The 13,093-nt window shown below is 50.4% G+C and overlaps 1 protein-coding gene and 1 long non-coding RNA gene across 2 annotated transcripts in view; one reads left to right on the forward strand and one right to left on the reverse strand.

The window, feature by feature from the left end:
* Nucleotides 1–9,676, forward strand: part of LOC102495055 (uncharacterized) — a 13,614-nt gene extending 3,938 nt beyond the window's left edge. Inside the window, exon 3 of the long non-coding RNA XR_335302.2 lies at nt 9,367–9,676. This is a non-coding gene — a long non-coding RNA (uncharacterized LOC102495055). The remainder of the gene's footprint in view (nt 1–9,366) is intronic.
* The window catches only part of TBC1D14 (TBC1 domain family member 14), a 127,217-nt gene that overhangs the window by 113,488 nt on the left and 636 nt on the right, over nt 1–13,093 (reverse strand). Inside the window, exon 2 of the mRNA XM_006153644.3 lies at nt 2,135–2,864. Within this exon, the coding sequence (XP_006153706.1) occupies nt 2,135–2,847 (713 nt within the window). The 5' untranslated portion in view covers nt 2,848–2,864. The remainder of the gene's footprint in view (nt 1–2,134; nt 2,865–13,093) is intronic.

Below are 13,093 nucleotides of genomic sequence, written 5' to 3' on the forward strand. Positions count from 1 at the left end.
CTGGATGGATCCTGAGGGTCCACATGGAACAGGTACCATGTGGTATTCATAAAAAGGGGAAGTTAAGAATGCTGCTCTGAGTAAAGGGACCAGTTCGGCCACACGAGGTGGAACCACCATAACACTACGATATGGCTACCAGTCCCCCGACAGAGCGCACACAGAAGCTCCCCACAGGTTCCGGGTTCCTGTCACCAAAGGCCATCACTGAGTTCCTGAGATCAGAGGCCAGAAAGTCTACTCGCACGGTGGTAGGATGTACACCTGACAGCGTATCAGAGAAAAATGCTGGCACCATGCAACCACAGGCTGCGTTCAAGCTCATCTCTCTCAGGACACTCCTGGGCTCATCCAAGGGATCCCACACTTCCCTGACGAAGCAAATGCGCCAGAGATAAGTTAGTATGTGTGCCCACAGTCAAAGACGCCTCCGTGGACTCCAGCCAGCACATCATGCCATCTCGAAGGGACTCCCAGTGAGGTCAAGTGGGGGTTCACTAGGGGCACATGCACAGGAGCAGCCAGGGTCACCCACGAAATGGTCCCACTTGCCAAGCCCTGGACCCTGAGCCCTCTGAAGAGTAGCCATGGAGCAGGTCACAGTTCTGCATATATATGCCACAGTCCCCATGCCCTTCCCCTGTTCACATCATTGATTAATGTGTCCATGCCCACTGACCCCAGGCTGCAAGACCACTTAAGGTCATTACCTAAGATCATTTCTACAGCCGTATCACCATACAGCCATATGCCTGCCCAGGACAGGGTCTAAACACCCACTAGAGCACAGGAAAGGCACTAAAGGGCCAGCAGGTGGCGTGATAGTTATTAAGGTGCTAGATCCCACATGGCCGATTGCTTATTTTTTGGGGGGTTTTTTTTGTTTTTTTTTTCCTTTCTTTTTAAGAGAGATTTTTTGCTATAGGCCATATGCGCTCACCGGAGAGAGAGAGACAGAAAGCAAGAAATCATCCACTGGGGGTATGGTCACGCCACAATCTCTTCTCCATTCTCCTCTTGGGATTTTGGGCATGCACGCACACACATCCGACATGAATTTAAGCCACCAGGTCCAGGACTCTAACCACAGTCAATTATGTGGGAGTCCAGTGATATAATCATTATGCCATCTGCTGGTCCCCCAATTGTGCAGTTTAAGTCTCAGAGCAGCAGATTGAAAAACACACCAGGCACATGTGCATGCATGCCCAAAACCCAAAAAGAAGACTGAAGAAGACACTAGTGTGATCATCTCCCCACCGGGGGGGGGGTGATTTCTCACTTTCTCTCGCTCTCTCACTTGCTCGCTCTCTCTCTCTCTCTCTCTCTCTCTCTGCCTCTGTCTCACCTCTCTGGCTAGCACATGCACCCTATACCAGGAAAAAACTTAAAAACAAGAAACAAAAATGGAGAAAAGCTAAAGTTGTCCCCATAGAGCTTTAGGAAAGACACAGGGACCCCAGAAGGCCTGGTTTAGCACTTGGGTGATAGGGTACCACAGGCAGATGGTGCATGGCCTGCTCGCAACACAGGTGGGAAGGCATGAGGTTGTGCTCCAAAGACAGCACACACCTCAGCAACAGGACCAGAGCCAAGTCATGAACACAGCCAGCACAGCCATGCAGGCCCACAGGGAACACAGCTAGGGGCACCAGACAAGCCCGTCCTGAGCTGTGTCAGTGGGCACTACAGTTAGAGATATGAGTTACTAACCGAACAGTCCTCATCAACACACTGTGCTTGGTCCAAGAAACTCAAGTGATTAGTGTAAAGGGCCCTTCAGAGGCCAAGGCCTACAAACTAAGATTAGTTATTTGGTAATGCTGGCCACCTGTGGGTCACCCATAGTCCTAACAGGTCAGAGGTTGGGAAGCAACAGCAGACTGGACCAGTGAGCCAGAGACACACAAGTAACAACTGGCAGTGAGGAGTCAAACAGCAGAATCACCAACCACCAGTGCTGCACTGGCTCCACAGGATTCCAGGCTCCTGGGGAAAGGCATCAGCTCTTATACGACATGGTGCCTGCTTGCCTAACAAGACAGGAGAACATGCAACACACTTCGGACAAGAACAAGCCAACTGGCCTGAATTCAATCACCTGGCTCTTCTAGAGAGACAGAGAGGCCATTACCTTGTAAAGAAGTTACTAAATGGTCCCAATATTTTCAATTTACTCCCCTCCTCAGATTCATCAACACGGTCCTGCTGGTGGAAGTCACTGGTTTCTTTGATGGAGCTTAGGGTGACATCAGTAAACTGTGGGTCATCGTCGTTCTCCAGGGTCACAATCGCACTGGAGCTGCTTGTGACCACGAGGTCCAAGATGTCCTCATTGCTGACAGACAGTGTGGCTGACAGCTCCGTGCCAAGACTGGACACGCTGCAGACGGAGACGTCATCGCTGCGGTTCAGGGCTTTGGAAGTGGGGCTGTAGAGTTTCACCGAGTCATAGCCCGTCCTGGGAAACGTGGAGGACTTGCGCACACTCTGCTCCCGCTCGGTGCTCGCAGGAGCCGGTGCTGGGCAGGACGGCAGGGGGCACGCACTCTGGAAGGCTCTCTCGGGGATGATCTCTGACTCAGACTGTTTCCTCTTCACGTGAACCACACTACAGGGGACGGGTTCTGGGTTGCCAATCTCCAGGGTAGGAATGCCCGAGTCCACTGACTGCAGGCTATGCCGATCATCTAAAGCACCGAGCTTCAGCTTGGGCCCATGCTCAGGAGCCGAGAGGGATCTGGACGCCTTGAGAGTCACGTGCTGCAGGTTCTGAAGGGAGTTTCCATCCAGTATGCCCATCAAGGCTATGCCATTTGTAGAGGTGGAAAAGTTTCCATCAGTCATCTTGGTCCAAAGAGAAACTAGAGAAAAGACAAACACGGACATAAGAAAATGGACATAAGGGCCAGGTGGTGTTGCAGTGGTAACACGACTGTCCCCACATGGAAAGGTCGTAAGTTTGTGTCCAAGTCCTCCCTGAGCAAGCCAGCTGTGCACATGTGCCCATGATCCAGGTCAGCTGGGGAGAGGATACCATGAGGACCCTGCCAATCACCTGGATCTTCTCTCTCAACCATTCTCTCTCTCTCTCTCTCTCTCTCTCTCTCTCTCTTTCTCTCTCTCTCGGAAGATACAAACTTTAACGAGAGAGAGAGAGCAAGCCAGACAATGGCCTGGTGGCTAAGGCAGTTGGATCCCACATAGCTGATTATACAGGTTAATCCCAGACCCAGCAGCTCAGGTGACACATTTGGGCCCATACCCAAAATCCTAAGAGGAGACTGGAAGAAAAGGGGTTGCAGCATGGCCATCCCCTCTGTGTGTGTGTGGGGGTGCTTTCTCACTTACCCACTCTCTACCTCTGTTTCTATCTGGTGAGCACATGTGCCCTCCAGCAATTCAAAAAACTAAAACAAAAGGGAAGAAAAAAATAAAATAAAAATACCTCAGGTTAGGAGGTTGGCTCAGTGAAGATAAATTATCAGGAGAGAAAAATAAAGCTTAGGACCACCAAGACTTGAGGTCGAGGACCCACACCGGTTAGTGACACACACACACACACACACACATGTCTATGGCCATGTCTAAGTTCTCTGGTCTAGGACAGGTCATGAAGACGAAGCATGAGGAAACCCAGCCTGGAGAACGCAGCCGAAAATAAACGTTCCTTTATTTTCCTTTACAATGTCAAAACGCAATTAGTCAGGTGGTGCGTTTAAATCCGATCTACAGAAGAACACACGAAGAGCAGGAATCTGGACTCAGACAGTCCTGGATTCCAATCCCAACTCCCCTATACCTTGGCAAATTAAATAAAGTACCAGAAGAAAAGCACTGGACAGGCACCTGGACCTCCCCAGTGCTCTGCTAAGGACATCGCCAAACCGCGAGTAGCTGAAGGCTTTGAAGCTCGGGAGAAACAATGACACTCCCTCCCGTTTGGGTGTACTGCAGGGCCTTCGCAACCCCCCTTCAGGAAGCCTAGACTGCCTCTCAATGTCCACACAGCCAAGGCAAACTTATTCAAAACGAAAAAAAGGAAAGGTGAGTACTCTCTCTCCCTCCAGGAAACTGAGGAAGCCCATTAGACAGTGAGTACTGGAGCAAAAACTGAATGTAAAGCAATGAGTTGAAAGGTTTCAGAAAGACGAACTAGATAAAAACTTGAAACATGATCCAGTGATATTTAATCACAGTGTTATACAAACTGATTATCAATTTTATTAGAAGAACCACACTGTACAACATACACCAAAACAAAAATACAGCCAAAATTAGAGTTAATATAAAAGTAAAATTATAAAGGTATGGCAAAAAATAAAATGTTTCTCTAACTTGTAGAACAAACAGTTCATTCTCCGAAAGGATCCGGGCATCGCCTCATCATGCATGAACGTGTTTAAATGTTTCATGGCTCACACTGCCCCGATCTCCAGGATGGGAGGCTCCATCCCAGCCATGAGCCCTCAGGGCAAGGCAACTGCAGATCATCTCTGTACCCCCTGCTCTGGGAAATCAAGTTGCTGTGTTTTGAAACGAGATTCACAAAAGGAAGGAAGATAACATAGATACAAATATATAAAAATCTGCATAGTTTCAATGGAAAGGAAAATAAACATCTTTAGCACAAAGAGAGCTAGCTAATCTTGAACAATGTCAAAGGTAATTAGAATGATCAAAACACCATCAACATTCCAACAAATTAATGTGGCAAAAAGCCATAAACATCAGAGGAAACCCTCACACTAAGAAAAGAACCTCTGACACACCCAGCTGAAATTCTGGCTCTGCCACTTCCCAGGGGAGCCACCTCAGGTAAGATGCTTAACCTTTCTGAGCCTCAATTCCCCTTCTCCCCATCAGCAAAACGGTGCAACACCATCTAACTCAGAGGCTGGGGTGAGGACAGAGAAATAAGCAGCATGGGTAAAAGCACCAGCACACCCAGCACCTGACGCACAGCAGGTGCCGGACAATCCGCATTTCCCTCCCCTTTCTAGCATATGAAGAGCTCAAGGACCTGCCAAAACCGAATCTGAACTGTTAGAAAGAGATGTGGGTTAGCCCACAAGAAATTTGACACTGGAGTAGATAGGGACATAAAATATTGTAAGTCCATCTTTCCTAGGAAAATCAGCACTGAGGCAAACACAGCCACTAACATCTACGGAACTGGAAACCACTTAAGTGAAACCAGTGTTTTATTCGGAGCAACCCAAAGAACCCCCTCTCTGACGCCCTACGGAAATAAAGCACAGGGAGGACAGGACTGACAAAGCCCAAAGCCATCTGCTGGTGCCTTCCTTCTCCACTATTCTTTGCCTTGGGGGCCAGGGACAGGAACCCAGGGGCCTTTTCTGGGGAGAATTTAAGTGGCTTTGAGGCCTCCATGGTCCCAAGTCCAGTTTTAAGTTCCTTAAAATTCAAGAAGGGTGTCGGCCTTTGAGGAAACAAACCTAAAAGGAAAAAGTACTTCCCCTAGCCTTATACTCTACAATCAAACTCTAAAAGGCCCAGTGTCACCTATCCTCTAACCCTTTGTCTGGTGCCACCAGTGCCATAAAACCAGAAGCCATACCCCAGGCCACCTGCCTTCCCACACTGCCCTGTAAGGGAGCGGTTGCACAAACAAGGTGCCTGCTTCCGAGGCGAGGCTGGACTTTGGAAGCTGGCCAGAAGCCCAGCTGCAGATGGCCCATCTCCAAGTCACACATCTTCTAAAGGCAGACGAAGCCTGAATTCCCTGAGCCAGCACCAGGGCTTTCCCAGCCTCTGACAGCCTTCCCAGCCTTGCGCAGTCAGCCTCACCTCTCAGCCTCCTGCCCTACTGCGCCACCACCTGGGTGCTCTCCCCAGCTAGGCACGGGCCCTGGGGCCTCTGGTAGTACACGGCACAAAGATGCACTTGGTGCTTTCAGAGGCCTCTTCTGAAGACCTTCCCCAAACACCCAGGACGCTGCAGGGCCTCTTCCTCGTAGGCTCCTTTTGACCGCACTCGACCTAAAGAAACTGCACCATGTTTTACTATTCTTTTTCTTTTCCTTTTTCTTTTGGAGAGGTTTTTGCTATAGGGCACGTGCGCTCGCCAGAGAGACAGAGAGTGACAGAGAGACAGAAAGCGAGAAGTCATCCCCTACGGGAGATGGCCACGCCGCAATCCCAGTGACATAGCCATTATGCTAACTGCTGGCCCCATGTTTTACTATTCTTCTCATGTCTGTCTCCCCCCCGGACTCCATCCTTCAGGCACATGCTAATAGTTCCTGGATACCACTGCGCAGCCAAGTACCCAACATGAATTAAGGAATCAAAAATTCATTTGCTGAATTAATTATTACTAAGAACTAAATTCTTAAGCGGGCAGGTTTCAGAGACAGTCTCATCCAAGAAACATCTGCTGAGGGCTTGGTTGTGTTCCAAGATCAAGGTGAGGACTAGAGGTGACAACCTGAGGAAGAAATTTCCCTGCCACTGAGTCCCCACGGCATGTATGGACAGCAGACGTGGGCAACTAAGAACGGCCGCCCTAGACACCGTGTCAGGAGCAAGCCTAGAAGGTGAAGGGCACCGTCAGCCCGACGGTCAGGAGCGTGGACGGAATTCCTCCCTGTACACTCATTCCAGAATCCGAATCCTAACATCTAAGGGCACACCTGCACTGCAGCAGGGGCTACAGAGCCTGCACCCTTAGTGCAGCCGGGGACAGTGAGGACAGCTCCCGAACCCGGCCCGTGCTCTGCACTACACACAAGCTCAAGGACCATCAGACAGCACTTCCCAGACAAGAGAAAGCATATACCACGTGAAGTCTAGATGAGGGAAGACCATCTCAGCTTAATGACCTGCCACAACACAGCTCTGCAGGAAACAAGGACAGCCGCCCCCGGGGAGCTGAACAAGCTCACCCCACCAGGCCACATATTTAGTTTGATTTAAGTCAGAAAGCAGACCGAGTTCTGCTGGAGATTCTGTATGGAACTTGAGAAAACAAGTACATCTAGAGGTAACAGTTTGATTTTTCTCCTCCTTACAAAGCAATGAGGGGCCAGCCTATAGCGCAACAGTTAAGCACTGTGATTTGTAAGCACAATCCCACATGGCTCACTGAGGTTCATATCCCAGTTCCAGTAGCTTAAAACACATGGGGGGGGGGGGTGCGGGGAGGCCAGCAGATGCTGTGGTGGTTAAGGGCACCTGGACTCCCACATGGCTGACTGTGGTTCGAGCCCCAGATCTGGTGGCTTGCTTTCTCATTTTCCCTCTCACTCTCTCTCACTCTCACTCTGTCCCTCTCTGTGGTCAAAATAAAATAACTAAATAAATAAACATAAACAAAATAATTCTAAAAAAAAAAAAAAAAGGCACATACCAGGTGCATATGCATGCATGCCCCAAATCCTGATGAGATAGAGGAACGGAGAAAAGGCAATTATCACATGACCACACCCCACTGGGAGGGTTCTCTTTCTCTCTCTGGTGAGAGCACATACTTTCTGACACTTAAAAAGCAGTAGGGTGAGGTCTTGGCCAAAGTATCCAAAAATAAAAGAAACAGTTTATGAAATACAAATCAAATTACTTAAGTATATCCCCAAGCAGCAGGGGGCCCACTCACTGGTGGCTTCAGGGGATGTCCCACTGCCTCTCTGTGCAGGACCGCCTCCAGCTCACTGTGGCTCATTCCCACCCACCGGGCATGTGCTCTGCCAGCCCTCCCTGTCCTGGCTGCTCTCTGGATGCCCGGGAGGACAACTGCCTCCTGCACCGCAAACACCACGGGGGTGCTGCTTCTTCCTCTGACTCTCATCTTTGCTGCCAAGACTCATCTACTCAGCTCTGCAGCTGATTTTGGATTTTTATTCTAAAGAGTCAAGCTTGCACGATTCATTTCTACTCAGTCATGGCCTGGAGGCATGCATGTATGTCACAGGGCCCAAGTTTCAAGAGGGCAGGGCCAGGACTGAAATGCCCGGCACAACACTGTAAAACTGCAATTTAATGAGCACCATGTCCTGTCTAAACTCTGAACATACCACCTGTTTCAGAGTCCCTCAATACCCATTGCGCAGAGGTGGGAGGAGGCACGTGGCTGGCCCGAGGTCTCCCTTGTCAGAAGCAGTCAGGCATGGACCCAAGTCTGTGGCTCCGTGCTCCTTTAATAAGCTCTGCCGCTCACAAAGGCCTAAGGCAGACACCAGGCCCCTCTTCCAATCCTGATGGCCCTGTGAAAGGGCTCTATTCTACCACTCTACAAGGGGACAAACAAAGCTGGGTGGGACGGGGCCAGCAGGCAGCTGACTCCATGGTTCCAATTCTGGTCCCAGACCCGGCAGCCTGAAGAAAACACTCCAGGCACATGCGCACATATGCCCAAATTCCCAAGAGCAGAATGGAGGAGACTGGTTTGCAGTTGTGGCCATTCTCCCTGAGGGATGAGGGGAAGAGTCACTTTTCTTCTCTGTCCCTCTCTGACAAGTGCACACACCTATAGCAAAAAAAAAAAAAAAGAAGAAGAAGAAATCTGGGCTACAGTAGATGCAGAGACCCACCCGAAGTCTCACAGACATGGCCCCACCCGAATCTTCTGTCTCCAGCACCCATGGCATTCTCACAAGGCCTCTCAAGGGTCTTTCGTGTTTCCAGGTGAAGATTCTGGTAGGACCAACAGCCTCCTCACAGGAATGGCTGTTCCACCAGGCCTTCACCTCAACGCTAGAGGACTGGATAGTCCCCCAAAAACAATTAGCCTAGTCAACCCTCCAAAATGAGGTCCTTACACCAAGGAGAATCCACTGCTCTAAATGGCATCGCCCATGAAACGCCACCTGCTCTGTAGAGGGCGCCACAGGCAAGAACCACTGTGAGTCACTTTCCCATCTTAAATTCAAGTCCTGGCTTCAACAAGAATGAGCAAGAGGTTCCTGGCTCTCGGTGCCTCAGCATTAACAATTAACAGGAGCAGCTGCCTCTGCTCACCAAGGGCACATGGCATGTGGGCACTGAGTTCCACGTCCACACCTTCTATCTACGTAAACTCCATCAACACCCAAGGAGCTGAGCCTTAGGAGCACTTCACAGACAAGGAAACAGAGGCATACAGGGTGATGTGCAGTAGCCCCCGCCGGGCTAACCTGGTTCAGCTCTCACCTGCTCACGCTTCAAACTGCTCTAGAAGCACCTACATTAAGGGATTAACTTGCAGGATGTAGAAAGGAAAAGTCAATTGCAAAAGTAGCTTGATTTTTAAATGGGCTATTCATTAGGATAAACATAATCCTAAAAAAACAGTTTCTGTAAGCTCATATATTACTCTGAACTTTCAGACACCTGGCACTTAACATAATGTTTTTAAAATTTTTTCAGTTTAGCTCTCTGCCATCCAGAGGCTGCGGTGCCCTCCCCGACCTGGACCCTCACAGCTCCTGGATTCCGCCCGAGGTGCAGCCCCCCAGATGCCACAACTGTGCTTCAGTAAGGAAACAGGCCTCTCCGGACATTCAAGCTAAGGTTGCACAGCTACTTTGCCAGAGAGAGGAAGCTCAGGCATCAGAAGAGGTCACCAGAATTTGGCTGCGCGGAGACCGGGATCCGATCAGATAAAACAGTTCAGGGAACTTCTTGGAACCTACGATAAACTTACAGAAACATGCTTTTTGGACCGCGTTAAGGACTTTACAAGGAAGCTGTTCTCGCTCTGAAATGTTTCAGCTACACTTAGTGATTTACTAAAACTAACTAGTTTTCATAAATCCTTGTGAAGTGACTGGGAGACAACAGACAGGTTAGGAAGATACTCAGGCCACGTAACGAAGCCCAAATAACATACAATCTTCATTACTGGTCAGAGAAACGAGGCCTAGCCACCTTGACACAGGCAACTGGACACCGCTCTGCAAGGGTGGAGCCAGGAGGAAGGCGCAGCTTCAGCTCGGATCCCAACTGGACGGGAAACGGCGAAGGTTGTGCTGAAGGGGACAGACACCATGGCCAAGATCCTGCTAAGGGTGCCCGTTTCTCTTTTAAGAAATAAACGTATAGAGAGACCAGCAGACGGCGTGGTGGTTAAGGTGCCGGACTCCCGCATGGCCAATTACAGTTCAAGTCCTGGATCTGACGGCTACCTTTCTCACTTTCCTTTTCTCTCCTTCTCTGTCTCTCTCCTCTGGTCAATATAAAAATAATAACTTAAATAATCCTTAAAAAAATAAATAAACTCAGAGAAATTGTACACTGAGCAGTCACCGTGCACCCATGTGCCAGGTACCATCACAAGCTCTAGTCATCGCAAGTCTGCCCAGTACGCTGAGAAGCCCGTAAGACTCAGGCACAGGACCTCACCAGAGGTCACAGGGCAACTGAAACTGGATTCAGATCCGACTTTAAAGCCCATACGTCACTTCCGGGAGTACTTAAGAATACAAACCTTGAGACTAGCAAGTGGTATGGTAGTTACGGCGCTGGACTCCCACATGGTGGACCGCGGTTCCCTGTTAGCTTGTTCTCTCTCTCTCTCTCTCATTCTCAAGTTTAAAAAATAATAACGATGAGTAAAATTAAATGATTCTTTTAAAAAATAAAAGAATACAAGCCCTAAATTTTGTGATGATACAGAAACTGAACACTCAATCGTTATACTTTTCTGTATTTGAGACTTCAAAAAGAAAGTTTTAAATGGGGGGGAAAAATAATGTGGGTTCTTGAAATAGATTGTGTGGGTTCAAATCCCATCTTCTCCACTTACCAGTTCTGTGACCTTGGACTAATTTAACTTCTCTGTACCTCAGTTTCTTCACAATAAAATGGGGACAACAGACCCCACCTCATTAGAAAGCTGACATGATTAGCGGAAGAGATCCACATTATGCCTTTAGAATCATGTCTTAGATGACACTGACTGGTGTTATCGCTTCCTGGGCACTGGAAACAGCCAGCCAACTCAGCCCCACTGTTTTGGCAAGCATTTGCATAAGCCAGCTCAGATACACCGCTGTAGCACTTCTTCCTGTCACTAACATCTCTCACACCTGTGTGTGGACTGACGGAGCTTGGGCTTCGACTTCCCCATCTATATAATAAGGGGAAGTCAAGCTGGTCATTCCCTGAAAGACTTCCAACTCATGAAAGAAGAAGTCTAAACAATTCAAGTCCAAGAAACCTTGTATCTAGTACTAAAACAAACGTTATCACAGAATACATACTTATCTGCTGGAGTAGACAGACTCTGAAACAAGCTGCTCTTGGGGCCAGCAGGTGCCATAGTGGTTACAGCACTGGACTCCCACTTGGCTGACTACAGTTCAAGTCCCAGACCTATTGGCTCAAAAATCACACAGGTGGGTGTGTGTGCATGCCCAAAAATCCCGAAAGGAGAATGGAGGAGAAGGGATTACAGCATGGCCATCCCTCCCAGGTGATTTCTCACTTTCCCTCTCACTGCTACAGCAAGCTCGAGTCCAATGGTAAAAACCTAACTAAAAAAGGAAAGTTGCCCTGATAAGCCAAGTCCTCACTTTTAGGGAAGCCTGCCCCACAGCACAGGGAGGAAACCAACCTGGTGGGCAGACGGAAAGCAGAAGCGTGAAGGACCAGGAGTGAGGAGGAGGGGTTGGAGAAGAGTTTCCTAAGGCAGGGGAACTGCAGGGCTGAACACAGGGGTCAGCAGGCCAGGGAGGCAGCACCAACCTGAACGTGAGAGGAGCTGGTTGGGGTGCACGGAAAACTCAGCCCAGACAGGACTCCAGCCCGGCCCCCCAGTGCACAGCAGAGCTGAGTGGGACCGAGCAGAGCCGGCTCTCAGCCTGTGGAGGACATCGAGGGATCCAAGCCCTGCCAGTGACTTGCCTCAGTTCGAATCCCATCTCTGCCCCTCTCCATCAGGGTGATTCCCAGACCACTGGCTTTATCTTCCTTAGTCTCAGCTCCCTTACAAGTTTCTCAAAAGGTGTACTCACCCAATCTCTGGCCATCAAGTAACAAGTTCCCGTTAAAGCTGGGATCTCATTAGGATTATGGAGCCCACAATCCCAGGGCTCAAACATTTAGCACAACTAAGACAGTAAGACAGCGAGGAGGAGGGGACCCAGGTGGGACAGGGTAGGAGGTTTCTTGGAAGAAACTGCTGGTACTGGCCGGATAAACTGGGCAACAGGAAGTGTTCCAGATCACTGTTAAGGAACAGACCAATCCAAGCAAAGCTCCTACACGTGCCCAGCAGGTAAACCATCCTCTGAAAGCCAGCCAACACACCACCAGGTGCCAGCACTCTGCAGAATCTGGGGGCAAGAGAGTGAACTCTGACCCCAAGACACCACGACTACCTCCTCAGCTAGCCTCAGTAAACAAAATCGTCAAAGCAACGCTCAAGAGCCTCTGACAGTGGCAAGATGCACCGGTGCACACAGAACTTCCCAAAGCAAAGCTTCTATTCCTCGTCGGAGAAAGCGCTCCCAATGCAACGTTAAGACAGGATGGGTGCAGCCGCCTGGTGCGGGCCAGGCATCTCTGAAATGCCCACTGCCTGGGCCTCACCAGGACTTGATCGGGAGTCTGCAAGGCCAGTGTCCGTCCTCCTGCCCAGCAGTCCTCATCAGGGCCGTCCTGCCCGCGGCGGTGAAACAGGCTCCTGGGAGGAGGGTGGTGCCCCAGGAATATCGGAGCCCTCCAGGCAGCTCCTCCCAGTCCCCTCCCAATTAGGGTCGCCTATGCAGGGCTGCTGGCTCAGGCGGGCTCTAGCCTCCCAGCCAGCCCCGTGGGAGCCCGCTGGCCAAGGTCTCCTCGGCCAGGGGAAGGGGTGCTCCGGGGACAGGAGGTCCGATGAGGGCGCGGGTCTGAGACTCCTGCTCTAAACAGAATGGGTACCAGGGAGTCGGGCTTCCGAGAAAAGGGGGTCCGGTGCGCCAAGCCGGCTGCTCTCCGGCCCCGGACCCCGCGCGTGCCCGGCGCGCAGGAGCCTGCGTTTGAGGGGGAAAACTTTTCGTCAAGTTCCGGAAAAAGAGCGTGTCACAGCGCGCGTCTCCCAGAGGAGCAAGCGAGCGCTGAATGCCGCCCGCCGGTCCCACAGGCCTCCCCCCAGGGGGCCCCAGCGACGCCC

The sequence above is a fragment of the Tupaia chinensis genome, unplaced genomic scaffold, assembly GCF_000334495.1.
Source record: "Tupaia chinensis unplaced genomic scaffold, TupChi_1.0 Scaffold000384_1, whole genome shotgun sequence".
Lineage (NCBI taxonomy): Eukaryota > Metazoa > Chordata > Mammalia > Scandentia > Tupaiidae > Tupaia > Tupaia belangeri.